The sequence below is a fragment of the Sus scrofa genome, chromosome 8 (genome assembly GCF_000003025.6).
Source record: "Sus scrofa isolate TJ Tabasco breed Duroc chromosome 8, Sscrofa11.1, whole genome shotgun sequence".
NCBI lineage: Eukaryota > Metazoa > Chordata > Mammalia > Artiodactyla > Suidae > Sus > Sus scrofa.
This window is the reverse complement of record NC_010450.4, coordinates 42,177,533-42,199,492: the sequence shown is the minus strand read 5'-3', so window position 1 is coordinate 42,199,492 and position 21,960 is coordinate 42,177,533. Positions and strand designations below refer to the sequence as shown.

Sequence of the window (21,960 nt, the reverse complement as noted above, 5' to 3'; positions counted from 1 at the left end):
GCCTGTAACACATGCCACTGACCAGAATATTTTCTTTTTTTTTATTTTTAAAAAGTTTATTAGAATATAGTTGCTCTACAAGGTTGTAATACTTTCTGCTGTACAACAGAGTGATTCAGTTATAAAAAAAGAACCCACATCCATTTTTTTGAAGATTATTTTGCTTTACCCAGTACCACAGAATATTGGGTAGAGTTCCCTGTGCTATGTAGCAGGTCCCCATTGGTCAGTTTTTTCATATACTCCAGTGTGTAAATGCCAGTCCTAACCCCCCATCTAGTCCCCCCTGATGTGTCCACTTTGGTAACCATAAGTGTGTTTTTAAAGTCTGTGTATCTGTTGCTGTTCTGCAAATGAGTTCATTTGTCTACTTTAAGATTCCACATGTAAGTGATCTCCTATGATATTTGTATTTCACTTTTTATCTTCATTTAGTGTGATAATCTGTAGGTCCATCCATGTTCCTTCACATGGCATTGTTTCAATCTTTGTTATTGGTGAGTAATATTCCATTGTATATATTCATCACCCTCCTTTGGTAATGGACATTTAGGTTGCTTCCATGTCTTGGCAATTGTAAATAGTGCTGCAAAGAATATTGGGGTGCATGTATCTTTTTGAGTTAAGGTTTTTGTCTGGGTAGATGTCCAAAAGGTGGATTGCTAGATCATATAGTAGTTCTGTTTTTCATTTTTGGGGCAAGCTGCATACTGTTTTCCGTAGTGGTTGTAGCAATTGAAATTCCCACCAACAGTGCTGGAGGGTTTGCTTTCCTTTGCACCCTCTCCAGCATTTAATGTTTGTAGTCTTTTTGATGATGGCCCTTCTGGCTGGTGTAAGGTGGTACCTCATAGTAGTTTTGATTTGTATTTCTCTAGTAATAGCAGTGTTGAACAGCTTTTCTTGAATTTTTTGGCCATCTGTATATCTTATTTGGAGAAATGTCTATTTAGATCCTCCCACGTTAGGGATGTTTCCAGCTTTTGCCTCTTCAGATATTTTCTCTGGTCCTTTCTCTCCCTCTTCAACTTCTAGCACCCCTGTAATGGAAATATTGGTGCATTGCCTGTTGTCCCACAGTTGTCTTAGACTAGCCTCATTTCTTTTCATTCTGCTTCCTTTATTCCGTTGCTCATCAGTGATTTGCAGCAGTCTGTCTTCCACCTTCCTTATTCATTCTGCTGCCTGCTGTATTGTGTTCTTGGTTCCTTCTCGTGAATTTTTCATTTTGGTTATCATGCAGTTCATGTCTGTTTGTTTATTCTTTAAATCTTCTATGTATTTGTGTGATATTCTTGTAATTTATCGATCTTTGCCCCCAGTTTTTTTTTGTTTCTGAGATCATGGATCATCTTTACTATTATTGCTCTGTTTTTTTTTTTTTTTTTATGGCCATACCGATGGCATATGGAAGTTCCCAGGCTAAGGGTCCAATCAGAGCCAAAGCTGACTGCCTACACCACAGCTCCTGGCAACACTGGATCCTTTACCCACTGAGTGATGGTGGGGATTGAACCCATGTCCTCATGGATACTAGTCGGATTCCTTCCTGCTAAGCCACAATGGGAATCCCCTCATTAAAGTGTTTTTAATGTAGGTTGTTTGCCTCCACTTCACTTAACTGTTTATCTGGGTTTTTGTCTTTTCCTTCATCTGGCACATATTTCTCTGTTACTTCATTTTGTCTAGCTTTTATTTTGTTGAGCTTTCTATGTGGTGTCTTTTTGGCAGGCGACACGGTTGTGCCTTCTCTTGCTTCTGGAGTGGGAAACGTTGTGGGTGAAATTGATACAGGGGCTTGTGGCAGGCTCCCTGGTGGAAGGGATTGATTCTTGCCCACAGGTAGGTGGACCTGAGTCTCATTCCTCTGGGGGTGAGTAGAAAGGTGGCTGTGTCCCTGAGAGGACTTCAGGCAGCCTATTTGCTACTGGGTTCCCACTCTGTTGTTGGGCCTGGGGCTTCTCAGCCTTGATGGATGGGGTCTGAGTTTTCCAACGTGGTGGCCTCCAGGGAGCTCACACCTGTGCTTATTCCCTGGGCCTCCAGCTCCAATGTCCTGGCCTCACACTAAGCCACAGCTGAGCTGGTCTTTGCCAGGAGACCTGCAAAAGCCGCAGGTAGTTCTGAAGCAGATTCTAATGGAGTCCCTGCTTTGTCCTGGGACTCTGCACATGAAAAGCATTGTGTGCCCTGCAATAGTAGAGTCTTGTTTTCCCCAGACCTGTGGTGCTCCTGTGCTTTCAGTGCCAAGTGGTCTGGGGACTTTTATTCCAAATACCAGACCCCCGGGCTGGGAATCTGATAGGGTTTGGGAACTCTTGTTGGAGAGCCTCTGCAATATGGTGATTTTCCAGTCTATGAGATGCCTCCCTGGTGGCTCATATCGATAAACTCCCCTACTGCCATCTTGATGTTGCTTCTTCTTTGTCATTGTGTGGAGGATGTGTTTTTTTTGTAGCTCCCAGTCTGTGTTGTTGATGATTGTTCAGCAGTGATTTGTTAATTTTGGTATTTCTGTGAAAAGAGGTGAGTTCGAGGCTTTCTACTCCACCTTCTCATATTTGAATCTGTGAAACATTTCCTTTTCATAGATGCGTACTCCCTGTCCAACGTGAGAATTCTTTAGATGGCTTACTTTTTAAGGGCATGCATATGCTGTGTTCAGCCTCCTTGACAACTAATTATCTCATTGTTGCTTCACAGTTCTTAAACAATTGCTTCCTTTTCTAGGACAGGTTTACCAAAATCAGTTCATTTTCATTTTTCTTCCTGGTATATTCAGAATGTAAATGACAATTTTCAACTCAGTAGACTGAAGACAATATGATGTTGCATTCAAATTGGAAAGCCCAATCTGTGTATTGCCAGTAAAACTGTGTTCTTGAATGATTACCCCTCCATTGTTCATTCTTTCTGTAATTTCTTTGTCTTTCTTGGTTAATGGTCAGGGTTGTCGTTTGTCTTTATGAGTGCTTATGGAAAGCGTCTAAATCATGCCTCCATTTGTTGAGGAATTTATATTTCTTGTGTGAGAAGAACTTTTGAGTTGGAAGTAATTATTGAAATATTTGATTTTGTCAATGTTAGGTATTGATGCATTTTTGATTTTTGGAAAAAGAAACAGAAAAATACCATGTTAACTATTTGAATTACACAGTTTCATTTATTATTTATATTTGCATGTTTGTGCTAGTGAACTGCTGAAATTTTCGTCTTGAGAAACAGACTCAGAACCTGTTGAACAACCACCTTCTCGTTTCCCTCAATTCCATTCTCAAGGTTGCCTTTAACCCAATGGATTGTTTCCTCAGATGTACCCAGGTTTTTCCATGTGATCTCATTTCATTTGACTCTTCTGCTTTTGGAAGTTAAGCCCTTGTCCATTGCATCACTGGCAAATATTTGCTGCCATTCCATAGGTTGTCTTCTCTTCTTTTTGAGAATACATTTTATTGAAGTATATAGGAAATTTAAAAATTCTGGTAGTTTCAGGTATATAGCAAAATGTGTCATTTATACATATGCATGTACCTTTTCCTTTTTGGGTTCTTTGTCCATCTAAGTTGTCACACAGGATTGAGTAGATTACCCTGTACTATAGAGTAGGCCATTGTTACGTATCTCTTTTATATATAGCAGTGTTTGTATGGCATACCCAGTGCCCTGATTCATCTGCCTCCCGCCCCTTTCCCATTTGGTCATGATAGATTTGGTTTCAGAATCATTGGGTAATTTCTTTTTTGTACATTCTAGTGTATCATTTCTATACATCTCCATATATTAGCAATCTCATGTGATATTTGTCTTTCTGTCCGACTTCATCTAGTATGATAATTTTTATGTCCATCCATGTTGCTTCAAATGGCCTTGTATTTTATGGGTGAGTAATAATAGTCCTCTGTATATTTGCATCACATTTTCTTTATCCATTCTTCTGTTGATGAGCATTTAATTTGCTTCCATGTCTTTCCTATTGGAAACAGTGCTGCCCTGAATATTGGGGTGCATGTATGTTTTCAAATTACAGTTTTCTCCAGATAGATGGCCAGAACGGGAATTGCTGGATCATACGGTAATTCTATATTTAGTTTTCTAAGGCACCTCCATACTATTATTCTCCATAGTGGTTGCACTAGCTTACATTCCCTGCAAGAGTGGAGGAAGTGTCTCCCTTTGTTCCACACCTATTCCAGCATTTACTGTTTGTAGACTTTTTGATGATGGCCATTCTGACTGGTATGAGGCAATAATCCTTGGATTTTTTTTTAATTTTTATTTTTTAAAAATTAACTGCCATGCTTGCAACATATGGAAATGTCTGGGCTAGATGCTGAGTGGAGCTTCAGCTGTGGCCTACACCACAGCTGTGGCACTAGTGCAGCACTGGATCTCAACCACATCTGGGACCTCTGGTGCAGCTTACATATCACTGGATCCCAAACGAACTTCCTGAAGCCAGGAATCAAACCAGCATCTTCAGGGAGACAACTTTTTGATTCCTTGACCCACGGAGCCACAACAGGATCTTCTCCTTTAATTTCACGTTGCATTTCTCTCATCATTAGTGGTGTTGACCATCTTTTCATTTGCTTTTTTGCCCTTCTGTCTGTCTGTCTTTGGAGAACTGTTGTTTAGAATTGAGGTCCATTTTCTATTTAGGTTGTTTGTTTTTTGGTATAACCCTGTATGAGACATTTGAATATTCTGGAAAGTTCTTTGTTGTTTGTTGCATCATTGGCAAGGATTTTCTCACAGTCTGTGGGTTGTCTTTTCATTTCGTGTATGTTTTCCTTTGCTGTACAAAGGCTTTGTAGCTGACTTAGGTCCCATTTCTGTATTTTTGTGTTTCCTTTCATTCCTCTAAGAGGTGGGTCACAAAGCTTATTGCTGCAATTTATGGCAAAGGTTTTTCTGCCTGCATTTTCCTCTAAGAGTTTTATAGAATGTGGTCTCATGTTTAGGTGTTTAATGCATTTGCAGTGTGTTTTTGTGGATGGTGTTAGCAAGTGTACTAATATCATTTTTTGTACATGTAGTTGTCCGGTGTTCCCAGCATCACTTATTGAAGGTACCATATTTTATCCATTGTATACTGTTGTCTCTCATGCCATAGATTAGTTGTGCCTAGGTGCATGGGTTTCTGATCCACTGACCTATACTTCTGTTTTGGTGCCAATACCATCCTGTTTTAATGAGTGTAGCTTTGTAGTAAAGTCTGAAGATGGGGAGCCTGATTCCTCCACTTAATATTCCTTTCTCTAGATGGCTTTGACTTTTTAAAACATTTTGTGTTATCATATGCATTTTGAAACATGTTCTTCTATTTCTGAGAAAAATGCCATTGTTAATGTAATAGGGATGGGTACTGACTCTGTAGGTATACTTGGGTAGTATAGTCCTTTGGAAAATGTTGATTCTTCCAATCCAAAGTGTGGTGGAGCTTACAGTCAGTTTGTGTTACCGTGTTGCCCTTCATCAGTATCTTGTAGTTTTGAGAGTATAGATATTTTTCCTCTTTAGGTAGATATATTTCCAGATATTTTTTTCTCTTTGATGGCATGGCAAATGCAGTTGTTTCCTTAATAGAACTCTTATCTTGCATATTAATTGCATAGGAATGGAAGCTATTTCTGGGTGTTATTTTTGTATTCTACATCTTTACCACATTTATTGATCAGCTCTAACAGTTTTCTGGTATGTTTTGGATTTTCTATGTATCACGTCATCTGCACAGAGTGACATTTGTTCTTCTTTTCTAATTCAGATTTCCTTTATTTCTTTTTTCTTTCTCTGAACAGCATGACTAGGACATCCAACACCATGTTGAGTCACAGGGGTGAGACTGGACCTCCTTGTCATGTTCCCAATCTTAGTGGAAATGTTTTCATCTCTTCTTATTTTTTAATTTATTTTTTATTGTTTTCCCCCAACACATTTTTTTTTACTGTACAGCATGGGGACCTAGTTATACATACATGTAGTCATAATTTTTTCTCCCATTGTCATGCTGTGTTTTAAGTATCTAGACAAAGTTCTCAGTGTTCACCAATTCACCATTGAGAATTATGTTAGCTTTGTGGTCGACATGTATGGCTTTTGTGATGTGGATGTAACTTCCCTGTATGCCCACGTTCTGGAGAGATTTTATCAGAACTTGGTATTGAATGTTGTCAAAAGCTTTTTCAGCATCTACTGACTTGATCACAGTTTTCATTCTTCACTTGGTTTATGTGGTTTGTATCATTCATTTATTTGCACAGACCGAAGAATCCTTGCATACCATAGGTGAACCCCACTTGGTCATGTTGTTTTATCTTTTAAATGTATCATTGGATTCCATCTGCCAATATTTTGTTGAGGAGTTTTACATCTCTGTTGATCTGAGATACTGGCCTGTCATTTTCTTTATTGTGGTATCTTTGTCTGGTTTTGGTATCAAGGTGATGTTGGCCTCATAGAATGAGCTTGGGAGTGTTCCTTCCTCTGCAAATTTTTGGGAAGTGTTTCAGGAGGATATGGGTTACCTCCTCTCTGAGTATTTGGCCTCTGATAGATTTGGCCTGTGAGGCCATCTGGTCCTAGCCTTTTTGTTGTTGTTGTTACAATTTTTGTAATCACAGTACTTGTCATTTCAGTGTCAGAACTCATGTTTGGTCAGTACATCTTTTCTGTTTTCTTCCTGGTTCAGTCTTAGATGCCTGTGGCTTTCTAAGTAAGTGGTTGTCCATTTTCTTCTAGGTTGTCCATTTTATTGGCATATAGTGACCTGTAGTAATCTCTTAGGATCATTTGTATTTCTGTGATGGCCTTCATAAATTCTTCCTTTTTATTTCTGATTTTACTGATTTGAACCCTCTCCCTTTTTTTCTTGATGAATGTGGCTAAAAGTTTGTCAATTTTTTTTTTTTATCTTTTCAAAAAATCACCTTTTAGTTTCATTTATTGCTTTGGTTTTCTTTCTCTCCTTGATTTCTGCTCTGATCTTTCTGATTGCTTTCCTTCACTAACTTTGGGGTTTGGGGTTCTTCTTTCCCTAGTAGCCTGAAGTGTATGATGAGGCTGTAAAATTGGGGTTTTTCTTCTTTCTTGAGGTAGGATTGTGTTGCTTTAATCTTCCCTCCTAGAACTGCTTTTGCTGTGTCCCATAGCTTTTGGATGGTGGTGTCTTCATTGCCATTTGTGTCCAGGTATTTTTTGTTTCTTCAGTGATCCATTGTTGAGCCTCCACATGTTTCAGTTGTGTTACATTTTGTTTGTTTGTTTGTTTGTTTGTTGCAGTCTCTCTCTTGTAGTTGATTTCTTGTCTCATCACGTAGTGGTGAAATAAAATGTTTGATATGATTTCCATTTTCTTGAATTTTCCTGCGGCTTTATTTGTAGCCCAAGGTATGAATTCTCCTGGACATTTTTTTCTGGGCACCTGAGAAGAAAGTGTATTCATGTGCTTTCAGATGAAACGTTCTTTTTTTGTGTGTGTGTGTTTTTGCCATTGCTTGTGCCGCTCCAGCGGCATATGGAGGTTCTCAGGCTAGGGGTCAAATTGGAGCCGTAGCCACCGGCCTACGCCAGAGCCACAGCAACGCAGGATCCGAGCCGCATCTGCGACCTACACCACAGCTCACGGCAATGCGAGATCATTAACCCACTGAGCAAGGCCAGGGATTGAACCTGCAACCTCATGGTTCCTAGTCGGATTCGTTAGCCACTGTGCCATGACGGGAACTCCCAGATGAAATGTTCTATAGGTGTAAACTAAGACTATATTGTGTATGGTATCATGTAATGCATGTGTTTCTTGACTCTTCTGTCTGGATGATCTGTCCATTGCTGAAAGAGGGGCACTGAAGTCCCCCACTATTGTGTTATTTTTGATTTCTCATTTTATGAATGTGGACATTTACCTTATATGTTGCAGTGCCTCTGTGTTGGTTGCATATATAGATTTGTCCCTTGATCATTGGATAGTGTCCTTCTAGTCCCTCGTAATATTCTTAATTTTTAAGTCTTTTTTGCTCCTCCTGCTTTCTTTTGGTTTTCCTTTGCATAGAATGTCTTCTTTCATTCCTTCATTTTCAGTCCGCAGGCATCCCTAATTCAGAAGTTGGTCTCTTGTGATAGCACATAGATGGGTCTGGTTTTGTATCCATTCAGCCAGTCTATATCTTTTGGTTGGAACATTTCATCCATTTGCATTCAGGAGAATATCGATGTGTATGTATTATTTCCATTTTATAAATTATTTTGGATATGTTTTTTTTGGTCTCTTTTTCTTCTCTTGTTCCTTTCTCTTGTGATTTGCTGACTTTTTAGTGTTGTATTTGAATTGCTTTTTCATATGAGTGTGTCTATTTGTAGTTTCTTATTTTGTTCTTCCCATGATTTTTTGTTTTGTTTTTTTTTATTTTGTTTATGCTTTGGATTTTATGGCCACACTGGTGACATGTGGGGGTTCCCAGGCCAGGGGTCCAATCCATCAAATGTGCCAGGCCTCACTGGTGTGCCCAGGATTTTTCCTGACCATCCTTGATTATGGTGCATTCTACCCTAGCTGTCTCAGTTTGTCTCCTCACAACCAACCCCAGTCTTCTCTCTGGATTTGACCTTGGCAGCCTGAGTCTCAGCACCCTTCTGTGGCTCACCTCAGAGGCTCAGCATATCTGGCTGTGGTGTGCTGGGCAGGAGTATCAAGGATCCCTACAGGTCTTCCTCCAGTTTGCCCTCTGTAAACAGTTGCTAAATCTCCTGAGACTCCAAACTCCTTCTCTGTCCCAGGTGGTCTCTTCCAGTGAGGGGCTTTGCCTGTGTGCAAAAACATTTCATCTTTCACAGCTCTCCCCAGTGGAGGTGCTACCGCCATCCTGAGTCTTTTCTGTGTCTCTCTTTTTCTTTTTTCATAGCCAGGTCTTTGGAGATTTTCTTTCCCTTGTGGAAGTCAGAGATCTTCTGACAGCATTCCATAGATGTTCTGTGATCACTGTGGAGATCATTGTGGATGTATTTTTGATCCATTTGCCAGAGAAAGTGTGTTCCATGTCCTGCTTCTCCACCATCTTGTCCTGACCTCCAGCTTTCCAGGTTTGAATCAGGCAGCTCATTTTAATTTTTCCTCATATGTAGGCAGTCACTTCCTATGTATCACAACCTCCTTTATCAAGAACAGCCCTGCATTCTCCTTCCACAGAAATGGTGATTTGTTGTTACTATGCAACCTAGTCTTATTTTGTTTGTTTGTTTGTTTTGTTTTGTCTTTTTGCCATTTATTGGGCCACTCCAGTGGCATATGGAGGTTCCCAGGCTAGGGGTCAAATCGGAGCTGTAGCTGCCAGCCTAAGCCAGAGCCACAGCAACTCAGGATTCAAGCCACGTCTGCAACCTACACCAGAGCTCATGGCAATTCTTGATCCATAATCCACTGAGCACAGCTAGGGATGGAACCTTCAACCTCATGGTTCCCAGTTGGATTCATTAACCACTGAGCCATGATGGGAACTCCACAACCAAGTCCTTTATACTGTTTTCAAATCACTGTTTAAAATGATATGTTGGAGTTCCCGTCGTGGTGCAGTGGTTAACGAATCCGACTAGGAACCATGAGGTTGCGGGTTCGGTCCCTGCCCTTGCTCAGTGGGTTAACGATCCGGCGTTGCCGTGAGCTCTGGTGTAGGTTGCAGACTCGGCTCGGATCCCACGTTGCTGTGGCTCTGGCACAGGCTGGTGGCTTCAGCTCCGATTCAACCCCTAGCCTGGGAACCTCCATATGCCGTGGGAGTGGCCCAAGAGATAGTAACAACAGCAACAACAACAACAACAAAAAAGTCATGTTGAGCTTTTACATTTCCCTACTGACCTCAATGATGATGTGTAGTTTTATAAGATATGGCAAAAATTCAATGTTATCAACATTTATCAAAGAGATACCCTTCCCCTCCTCTGTTTCCTCAAGAGAAGACTAGCAAATGTTGATCCTTTTTCAAATGGTTTGCTTTGTTCTGCAAAGGCTTGTAAGTTTGATTAGGTCTCATTTTTGCTGTTGATGTTTTTATTTCTCTTTCCTTGGAAGTATGACATAAGAAAACATTGTATGTTGCAACGTTGCCAAATTCATTGGTGAGTTCTGACAGTTTTCTGGTCATGTCTTTAGGATTTTCTAGGTATAGTTTGTCATCTGGAAACCATGCTAGTTTCACTTCTTTTTCAATTTGGATTCCTTATATTTCTTTTTCTTCTCTGATTGCTATTGTAGGACATCCCAAAACTATGTTGAACAGTAGTAGTGAAAGTGGACAACCTTGTCTTCTTCCTGATCTTAGTGGAAAGGCTTTCAGTATTCCACCATTGAGAGTGATGTTCGCCTTGGCTTCGTCATATGGGTGTTTTATTATGGTGCATTAGGATCCATATATGCCCACTTCCTGGAGCCTTTTTATCAGAAATGAGTGTTGGATTTTGTCAAGCTTTTTTCTGCATGTATTGAGAGGCTCATACTGTGTTCATTTTTCAGGTGTTGATGTGGTGTGTCATACTGATTTGTGGCTATTGAAGACTCCTTGATATATCACACTCAGTCATGCCGTATAATCCTTGAAATGTATGTGGATGTAGTTTGCTATTATTTTGTTGAGGATTTTTGCATCTGTGGTTATCAGTGATAGTGAATTGTAATTGTCTTTTGTGTGGTACATTGTTCTGGTTTGGGTATCAGGGTGATGGTGGCCTTATAGAATGCCCTTGGGATTACTCCTTCCTCTTTTTTGGGAAGAGTTTCAGAAGAGTAGGTATTATCGCTTCTCTGAATATTTGAGAGAATTTGCCTGTGTAGCCATCAAGTTCTGAGTTTTGTTTTTTTCAATGTTTTTGATCACATCTTCAATTTTAGGGCTTGATCACATCTTCAATTTTCGAAAAGATGAAGGTCTGTTCATCTTTTCTATTTCTTCCTGCTTCAGTCTTGGTCAGTTGATCTTTGTAAGAATTTCTTGCAAACTTGTCCCTTTGTTCATTTTATGTGCATGTCCTTGCTCATAGGAGTCACTTATCATTCTATTTATTCCTGTTGTGTGAGTAGAAACTTCTTTTACATTACTAATTTTATTGCTTTGAACCCTCTCTCATTTCTTGATGAACCTGGCTAAAGGTTTATCAATTTTGTTGATCCTCTCAAAGAACCACCTTTTGGTTTCATCAATCTCTGTTGTTTTCTTTGTCTCAGTTTCCTTGATTCCTGCTCTAATCCTTTTTTTTTTTTAATCTTTTTTAGGGCCACATCCCTGGTATATGGAGGATCCCATGCTAGGGGTCGAATCAGAGCTGTTGCTGCTGGCCTTCACCACAGCCAGAGCAACCCCAGATCCGAGCTGCATATGTGACTTACACCACCGCTCATGGTAACATCGGATCTTTAACCCACTGATCGAGGCCAGGGATCCAACGTGCAACCTCATGGTTCTTACTTGGATTTGTTTCTGCTTCACCACACTGGGAACACCTCTGCTCTGATCTTTTATGATTTTATTCCTTCTGCCAGTTTTGGCCTTTGTTGTCCCTTCTTAGTTGTTTTAGGTGTAAATTTAGGTTGTTTATGTGCTTTTTCTTGATTCCTGAGATAATAATGTATTGCTGTAAACTTCCCTTTAAGTGCTGCTTTTGCCGTGCCCCAATAGGTTTTGGATTGTTTTATCTTCATTATCATTTGTCTTATCATTTACTTAATCTGTTGATTTTCCTTAGTGCTTCATTGGGTTTTCAGTCATAGAAATTGACTGCATTTTTATGTACTAACAATGAAATGTGAGGAGAAAGTAGGGAAACCATCCCATGTACCATTGCACCAAAAAGCATAAAATACCTAGGAAGAAGCTTAACTAAAGAGACAAAAGACCTATACTCTGAAAACTAAGATACTAATGAAAGAACTCCGAGATGACACAAACAGATGGGAAGATGACACCATACTCTTGGATTGGAAGCATCAATAGGATCAAAATGATGATACTACCCAAGGCAATCTGCAGATTCAGTGCAATCCTTATGAAATTACCAGAAACATTCTTCAGAGAATTAGAACAAAATATTTAAAAACATGTGTGAAAATGCAAATGACCTCAAATTGCCAGAAGCACTGTTGAAAAAGAAAAAGACAAATGGATGAATCAAGTGCCCAGACTTCTGAGTATACTACAAGGCTACAGTTATCAAAGCTGTATTGTATTGGCACCAAACCAGAGAGAGAGATCAATGGAATGGGATAGAGAGCCTAGAAATAAACCCAAACACCTATGGTCAACTAATCTATGACAAAGGAGGCTAGAACAGAAAGTGGAATAAAGATTGTCTATTCAATAAGTGGTGCTATGACAACTGGATACCTACATGGAAGAGATTAAAATTAGAGCACTGTAATTTTGTTTTTCTGTGGTATCCTAGTCTGGTTTTAGTATCAAGGTGATGGTGAGTTTATCGACTGTCTTGGGAGGTGTTCCCTCCTCATCAGTTTTTTGGCAGCGTATGAGAAAAAGTAATGCAAATTCTTCTCTACATATTTGGTAGAATTCTCCTGTGAAGGCATCTGGTTCTGGACTTTTGTTTGTCAGGGGGGTTTTGTTTTTGATTGTTTTGTTTTTTCCAGATAGTTTTTCACATCAGGTGATGGTCTGTTCAGACTATCCATTTCTTTTTGACTCCATTTTGGTGGTCTCTGTGCCACTAGAAAGTTGTCCATTTCTTGTAAGTTGTTGAATTTATTGGTGTATAATTGTTCATGGTGTTTTCTTATGGTTATTAAATGTACATGATTATCAGTTGCTGTTTCTCCCTTTCACTCTTATTTTGTGTGAATTCTGTCTTGGTGAGCATGGCCAAAAGTTTGTCTATTTTGTTTACCAACAGATTGTAACCTGGTTTTATTAATCTTTTTAGATTGTATTTTATTTAATAAAAAATTTACAGCTCCACTTGTAGCATGGGGCTGTTCCTGGGATAGGGGTCAAATTGTTGCTGCAGCTGCCAGCCAGTACCACAGCCACACCCACACCTGATCCAAACTGCATATGCCTCCTAAACAATGGTTTCTGGTATTGCCAGAACCTTATCCCTTTGACCAAGGCCAGTCATGAAATCCACATCCTCGTGGACACTCTATCAGGTTCTTAACCCACTGATCCACCATGGGAACTCCTATTTTGTACTTCTGTTTTAGTTATTTCCTCTCTGATCTTTATTATGTGCTCCATTGACTTTTGGTTTTGTTTGTTTTAATAATTCATGGAGGTGGTAGATTAGCTTGCTTATTTCATAGTTGCACTGTTTTTTGAGCAAGGCCTCTATTGCTCTGAACTTCCCTTTAAGATGAATCTACTGCTTTAGTTGACTGAGCTTTCACTTTCATATCCAAGAAATTATTGCCCAGTCAAATTCCATTAACTTTTATGTTTTCCTCTGTGATATTTATAATGATCTCTCTCTATACGGCTTCAGTCCTATTTGAGTTACAGTTATGGGTTGTGCTAGGCACAACCTTGTTTCACGTGTGAACATCCATCTTTCCCAACACCATTTGTTTTGAGACAATGCATTTCCCATTGTGTGGTATATGTCCCTTTGTGGAAGATTATTTCCCCATAAATATAAGAGCTCTTGTGGCTGCTCTCCATGCTGTTGTATTCTTCTCTTTCCATCTGCATGTCATACTCTATTGATAAATCTGATCACAGTACCTTTGCAGTAGATGTTAAAATCAGGAAGTGTCATGCCTCCAATGCTCCACTTTCCTTACCCAGATGTTCAGGATTTTTAGTGTTTTTTGATGTTGCAGATACATTTTAGAAGGAGCTTTTGTATTTTCATCAAAATTGTTGTTTTGATTTTGAAAGAGTTCCCTTTGACTCTGTTGATCAACTTGGGTAGTGTTGACAGTTAACGATGTTAAGTATTCCCATTCAGGAGAATGGAATATATGGTGTTCATTTTAAAAATGTCTTCTGTAGTGTTTTTCAGCAATATTTTATGATTTTCATCATAAAAATATTACACTACATTTATTAAGTAAACACTATTTTATACTCTTGGATACAAATACAGGAGAAAATAATTTTAATAATGCTTTTTGATTACTTCCTGTTAGTAGTATATACAGATTTTTCTTTTATTCTTCATTTTCTACTAGTTTTCTTTTTTTTGGCATTTCTTGGGCTGCTCCCATGGCATATGGAGATTCCCAGGCTAGGGGTCGAATTGGAGTTGTAGCTGCCAGCCTACACCAGAACCACAGCAACGCGGGGTACGAGCTTCATCTGTGACCTACACCACAGCTTTCAGCATCACCGGATCCTCAACCCACTGAGCAAGGCCAGGCATTGAAACCGCAACCTCATGGTTCCTAGCTGGATTCATTAACTCCTGCGCCACGATGGGAAGTCCAACTTGTTTTCTTATAATCTGTTTACTTTTTTTTTCTTTTTTTTTTTTTTTTGCCTTTTCTATGGCTGCTCCTGTGGCATATTGGAGGTTCCCAGGATAGGGGTCTAATCAGAGCTGTAGCTTCCAGCCTACACCACAGCCACAGCAATGCAGGATCCAAGCTGCATCTGCAACCTACACCACAGCTCACAGCAAGGCCAGATCCCTAACCCATTGATTGAGGCCAGGGATCAAACCCACAGTCTCATGATTCCTAGTCAGATTTGTTACCCACTGAGCCACGATGTGAATTCCATATTTTTTTTAATGTGAATATTCTTATCATATGTGAATAGGGATCATTACTCCACATTTCCTGGTTTAGATGGCTTGTTATTTCTTTGCCTGCTCATCTTGGTTTGAAAAAATCAAGTACTAATTTTAATCAAAACTATGAGTGTGTTCATTCTTAAAATTTTCATATATAGAGAAACTTTGTCTCCCACTATTGATCATGATAATATCTCTGTGTTTTTCTTACCTAGTCTTTATTACATTTCTATATTACTGTCAATCCCTGATTTCAGTACAGCAATCATGAAAGGGTACTTAATATTTCTATGTGTCTCTTTCATTAGATATAAATCTGTAGTGTGATCCTAACTCTGTGTATATGCACTTAATTTCTTAAATTACTAATAAACCCCCTGGATTTCATAAATAATTCTGAATTATTTTTGTTGTGTAATACTTGTAATGAGGCTTGGAGTTCACATTTCTAGTATTTTGTTCAGGACTATTGAATCAGTATTTATTAAAAATTGGCTTCTAATTTCATGGGGTTTTTTTTCCTTTGGTTAAATTTTCATTTCTAGTGTCTTTGCTTACATTTCATATTGCTGAATTTTGGCCTCATAAACAGTCTTTGGATAATTTTACTCCTGCTCAAACTTTGGATATATTTGTGGAGAATTCATAGTTGTCCTTTTCTTTTTTTCCTGAGTTGGAATTATCCTGTTGAGGTATCAAATCCAGACATGTTCTCTTTTGGGGATTCTTTGCAATTAATATTTTAGTCTACTTAATAGTTTTAGGTTTGTTGTGATGATTTATTCCTTCATGCTGAAATCTAAATAGGTTGTATCTCCCTGGAAATTCATGCTTTTGTGAAGTGTCCAATTTGTTGGTATACACTTATTCATAGTAGCTTACTACATATGCCTTTATTTCTGTGGTGTCAATTATAGGATGTCTGCTTTCACTTCTGATTTTAGTTGATGCTTCTCTGTTTTATTTTTTAATCTAGCTAAGCGATTGTCTGCTGTACATGAAATTGTTAAGTGTGTTCACGGAAAACGGTAATTTTGGATAATTTGTTATTTGTTATCTTTCAGCTCTGTCTTCTCATGACACCCAGGGTTTGATGCCACCAAACCCAGGCATGGAACTTTTCTTACCAACAATGCTGCTGGGAAAATATGAAAGCTCTGCTGTTGGCACTTTTGATTTAATTAGAGGCAGTGAAGGTAAGGGGGCATGTGAAAGGCGGGAAGGTTGTTATGATGCACATGCTCCTCACGGGGCTTTTATCCATAAGGAAAACATTGCTGCTAAAAGAGATCAAGGATCTAAATCAAACTGTGAGAAACTCCACTTTAAGTCAGTACCATTGGCAGAAAAATATATTTTTGTAAGCAAAGATCCATGTTATTTATTGAAACATAGATCTTCTCTGAAAGTAAATTTGGAAAATCAGGATCATCCTAGTACAAATGATGATGCAAAACATGAAGGTATGCTTGGACGAAACATTCATTCAAACATTTATGAACACCAGAGGTTTCAAAATGGAGGGCAACCCCCCCAAAGTGATCAAATCGGGAGATCTAATAGCAAGGGTTCATCAATCTTCAACCAACAAATATTTCCTCATTGTTCTGACAACCCTAATGTTGACACTAATGGGGAGGTCTTATTCCAACCATCATCAATCAATGTGTGTGATAATACAGTTAATTTCGATCAACATGCCATGTGTACTAAAGTGAGCAAGGCCTTCAGCAAGAGCTGTCTATTCAGTAATTATAAGAGTATACACACTGGAAGAAGAAGTGATGCCTGTGTTGAATCTCAGACTAACTTTGACCCAGACTCAAATCTCATGAAACATCAGGGAACTCAATTTTCAGAGAAGCAGTCAATGAGAAATCAACATAGGAATGTCATTTCTCAAGGCTCAGATCTCACAACATTTCAGAGAATTTGTATTGGAGAGAAAGCTTGCCATTTTCGTGAGTGCAGCCAAGTTTTTAGCCAGGCTTCAAGACTTACTCAACATCAGCATCATCCTACCAGGAAGGAAGGATGCAGGTGTGAAGAATGTGCAAAAGTCTGTAATCAGTCATTAAATCTGGGAAGAGAAAGGAAAAAGCATACTGGAGGGAAACCTGACAAATGTGAGGAATCTACATCATATTCAGCCTTTACTAGACACCGTCTAATTCATACTGCAGAGAAGCCTCACAAATGCACAGAATGTGGCAAAGCCTTTAGACGGCGTGCATGTCTTTCTGAGCATCAGAGAATTCATACTGGAGAGAAGCCTTACAAATGTACAGAATGTGGGAAACCCTTTAGATGCCGTTCATATCTTTCTGAGCATCAGAGAATTCATACTGCAGAGAAGACTTACAAATGTACAGACTGTGGCAAAGCCTTTCGTTGGCATTCATCACTTGCTCAGCATAAGAGCTCTCATAATCGAGAGAAGGCTTACAAATGTACAGAATGTGGCAAAGGCTTTAATCGGCATTCATCTCTTACTGAGCATCTGAGATCTCATACTGGAGAAAAGCCTTACAAATGTAAAGAATGTGGCAAAGGCTTTAATCGGCATTCATCTCTTACTGAGCATCTGAGATCTCATACTGGAGAGAAGCCTTACAAATGTACAGAATGTGGCAATGCCTTTCATTGTCGTTCTCATCTTACTCAGCATCTAGTTTCTCATACTGGAGGGAAGCCTTACAAATGTACAGAATGTGGCAGAGCCTTTCATTGGCGTTCTCATCTTACTGAGCATCTGAGATCACATACTGGAGAGAAGCCTTACAAATGTACAGAATGTGGCAAGGCCTTTAATAGGCAATCTCATGTTACTGAGCATCTGAGATCTCATACTGGAGAGAAGCCTCACAAATGTACAGAATGTGGCAAAGCCTTTCGTTGTCATTCTCATGTTACTGAGCATCTGAGATCTCATACTGGAGAGAAGCCTTACAAATGTACAGAATGTGGCAAAGCCTTTCATCGGCAATCTAATCTTACTGAGCATCTGAGATCTCATACTGGAGAGAAGCCATACAAATGTAAAGAATGTGGTAAAGCCTTTCATTGTCATTCTCATCTTACTGATCATCAGAGCTCTCATACTGGAGAGAAGCGTCACAAATGTACAGAATGTGGCAAAGCCTTTAATTGGCATTCATCTCTTACTCAGCATCTGAGTTCTCATACTGGCGAGAAGCCTCACAAATGTAAGGACTGTGGCAAAGCCTTTACTTGGTATTCATCTCTTACTCGGCATCTGAGTTCCCATGCTGAAGAGAAGCCTTACAAATGTACAGAATGTAGCAAAGCCTTTCATCGGCAATATCATCTTACTGAGCATTTGAGATCTCATACTGGAGAGAAGCCATACAAATGTACAGAATGTGGCAAAACCTTTCATTGGTGTTCTCAACTTACTGAGCATCTGAGATCTCATACTGGAGAGAAGCCATACACATGTACAGAATGTGGCAAAGCCTTTCATTGGCATTCATCTCTTACTCAACATCTGAGATCTCATACTGGAGAGAGGCTGTACAAATGTACAGAATGTGGCAAAGCCTTTCATTGGCATTCATCTCTTAGTCAACATCTGAGATCTCATACTGGAGGGAAATCTCACAAATGTTCAGAATGTGGCAAAGCGTTCCACTGTCATTCACATCTCACTCAGCATCTGCGTTCTCATACTGGAGAGAAGCCGTACAAATGTACAAAATGTGGCAAAGGCTTTAATCAGCATTCATCACTTACACGGCATCAGAGAATTCATACTGGAGAGAAGCCTTACATATGTACAGAATGTGGCAAAGCCTTTCGTTGGCATTCATCTCTTACTCAGCATCTGAGATCTCATACTGGAGCGAAGCCTTTCAAATGTACAGAATGTGGCAAAGCCTTTCGTTGGCATTCATCTCTTACTCGGCATCAGAGATCTCATTCTGGAGAGAAATCTTAAAAATGTACAGAATGTGACAAAGCCTTTAGTCAGCTGTCAGGGTTTTATCAGCACTGGTGACCTCACACTGGAGAGAAGCCTTACAAAATGTACAGACTGTGACAAAAATTTTAAGTGGCATGCAAGCTTGATTCAACATCAGGGAATCCATACTGGGTAAAAACCATACAGATGTAATTAATGTGGCCAAGCCTTTACCCTTTTGCCTTTTTTTTTTTTTTTTTTAAGGGCCACACCTGACATATGGGGGTTCCCAGGCTAGGGGTCTAATCAGAGCTGTATCCACCAGCCTACACCACAGGGACAGCAACGCAGGATCCTAGCCAAGTCTGCAACCTACAACGCAGCTCACAGCAACACTGGATCCTTAACCCACTGAGCGAGGTCAGGGATCAAATGTGTAACCTCATGCTTCCTTGTCAGTTTTGTTGACCACTGAGCCATGACGGGAACTCCTGGCCAAGCCTTTACCTATCACTCATATCTCATCAACATCAGAGAGTTCATAGTACAAGGAAGCTTGACAAGTATAAAAAATAGGACAGATCCTATAAAGAGCTTCAGCACTTTATAGACATCAGGAAATACATACTGGGGAAAAACTTCACAGATTTGGAGAATGTGACAAAGCCCTTCATCAGAGTTTTCACCTGTCTTAACATCAGAAAATGTGCAATGGAGGGAAATCTTGCCAGTGTAATATGTGATAAAGGATGTTTCTACTAAATACACACTTTAGAGAACACCAGAGTGTTCTTACAGGAAAGAAACATTAATGATGTGAAAATTATAAGGGAGTGTTTGTTGAAAATCAACTCTAACTCCCTATAGGGAATGCATAGCAGAATGAATTCAGTCAATAGCTCTTTGGAAATTGCTCTAACTCAGAACTTAAACAAATAAGCCACATGGAGTTCCCATCGTGGCTCAGTGGTTAATGAATCTGATTTGGAACCATGAGGTTGCAGGTTCAATCCCTGGCCTTGCTCAGTGAGTTAATGTTCCAGTGTTGCTGTGAGCTGTGGTGTAGGTTGCAGGCACAGCTCGGATCCTGTGTTGCTGTGGCTCTGGCGTAGGCCAGTGGCTACAGCTCCGATTGGACCCCTAGCCTTGGAGTCTCCATATGCCATGGGAGTGGCCCAAGAAATGGCAAAAAGACAAAAATAAATAAATAAGCCACAGAGGAAACACTAAAAACATCAGTATGGACAAGAGGATTCAGGGGAGGAATGTTTGGGCTGGTGTTATTCTCATCAGTGTATCTCTATGGACATTATCTGGGTTTATTAGACAAAAAAAAAATTCTTGTAATTCAACTCTCAAATTACTAAATGCTGTGCGTTTTATTCCTAGTATGTATGTGAATTTTGTTTCTCATGGTTGTGGCTTCAAAGACAAGAGGAGCCCTTCCACATTAGGTGGGGAATATTTCTATCTAATACTCCATGGAAGTTTAAGGATCCTGTCATATAAATGTGCAGGAAAACCTAAATAGAGATGGTATGTACGATTGATTTTAAATCACCATTTTTTAGTGTTTTGGAATTATGTAACAAGATCACTCCACAATGGAAATATCCGTTCCAACTGCTTTTTCATGTTAAAAAGATGTCAGTTCATTCAAAATCTGATGTATCTTCATCAAAGCAGTAGTACTCATGAATCTCTGTTGATATGTTTGAAATAAAGACGATGTCACAATTATGCAAGAAAAATAGAGTTACCTCTTTGCTTACGAGTTATAAAACTAATGTACCTCCGTGTTCACTAAAGAATTCGCCTCTGTTGTGTAAACCCTAGAAATCAAAATCCTTAGAGCAATGTATTTGAAGAATAAGAATGCTTCTGATTTCTATTATTTTGTATTTTGATCTAGGATCATACAGTGCATTGTGAGGTTTCCTGTACATTATTTGTAAAATCAGTATATTTTATTTAATAAAATGGAATGGTTTTTTTTAACATGGAAAACTGATGTGTAATTAATGAAGTGTTATCACACCACTGGGATGAAACCATCCCACATTATTTAAGGTTTTAGGTGACAGATGGTAACAATAACCTATTTGATTAAAAACTAGGATGACATCTGTAATTACTCCTTTTCCTACTGGCCTCAAAACTCAAAATAATTTTCTTTATGTTTCATAAGTTGTATTTTTTTTTTTTTTTAAGGACTGGCATGTCATGATGGTTATAATAAGGATTATCAGGAGAATTGTGGAACATTTCCCTAAACTGTGTCCTGATATTGCTTCATCAGCAGTCATTTGGTGTACCTGGGCAGCCTGTGGGTAATGTGAACTGACACACCAGCCATTCCTGTGAGCATATGCACTAGAAAAAAGGCTGCAAACTCAGAAGCAAATGCAAGTTCTTGCCCTGTCTCCCTAGCAGCCCTTGTGATCCACAGTCTTCCAGACAAATTCTGGTTCCTCTTTTCATGGGTGCCTTCCAAAAGACTCCTCAGAGTATGAAAATCCTACTCATTTGGGTTTTCATTCAACAATATGCACTTGTACCAGGAAGCCCCCACATTTCAATCATTGTCCCTGATAAATGTATGCACCAAATTACTGCCGCTACCTCTCCCTGCATCTTGCTTTGGGCTTCAGGCATGGGCCAACTATTGAATATTTTAGGAAATTTGAGTCCTAAACTCATCTACTTTGAGTTCCTTTTCTGTTGTTGAACCTGTACTCACCACACATTTCTGGGTGTTCATCATAAATATGTTAATTAGGCAAAGTCATGAGAACAATGAACATCCAGACTTTGGTATTCTGAGACAATGTTTCTATTTGACCCATCTTATTTTCATGGTTTTGTATACAGGGAATGCCATATGGAAATATATGGAGATAGAATTAAGAAGACTACAAAGGAAGAGGGTGTGTGTACACATTTTAGAAAGAATGTAGACATATTGGATCACAACTGGTAATTTCAAAACTCAGCATGAAGTACTTCCAAACTACCTAACCCTACATATTGGTAATATAAATCTATTTGTCTACATTAAATTGAATAGATTATTTTCCTATCTCTTGAGACCTGGGGGGAGATGCTCCCCATGCAGATCCTGTCTTTTTTGCCTGCCTATTCGTCGTGGAAATGATTAGATTGTTTTATTTGTTAAAATTCATGAACCATTTCTTTTAGGATATACTTAGGCATTTGAAGAATGGTTTTCATTAATGTAATGGTATACAGAAGTTACTTGGAAGATGAGAGTAACCCCTTGGTGAGTGTATTGTGTTGATTTTCAATGAATTATA

General features: G+C 39.2%; 2 protein-coding genes across 3 annotated transcripts in view; one reads left to right on the top strand and one right to left on the bottom strand.

The window, feature by feature from the left end:
- LOC100620089 (zinc finger protein 11-like) overlaps positions 1-20,644 on the top strand; it is a 28,601-nt gene extending 7,957 nt beyond the window's left edge. For both annotated transcript variants that reach the window (XM_013989289.2, XM_021101275.1), the window contains exon 5: positions 15,789-20,644. In XM_013989289.2, the coding sequence (XP_013844743.2) occupies positions 15,789-18,682 (2,894 nt within the window). In that variant the 3' untranslated portion in view covers positions 18,683-20,644. The remainder of the gene's footprint in view (positions 1-15,788) is intronic.
- LOC100526059 (zinc finger protein 11-like) overlaps positions 1-21,960 on the bottom strand; it is a 387,036-nt gene that overhangs the window by 317,415 nt on the left and 47,661 nt on the right. The gene's annotated exons all lie outside the window — the stretch shown is intronic.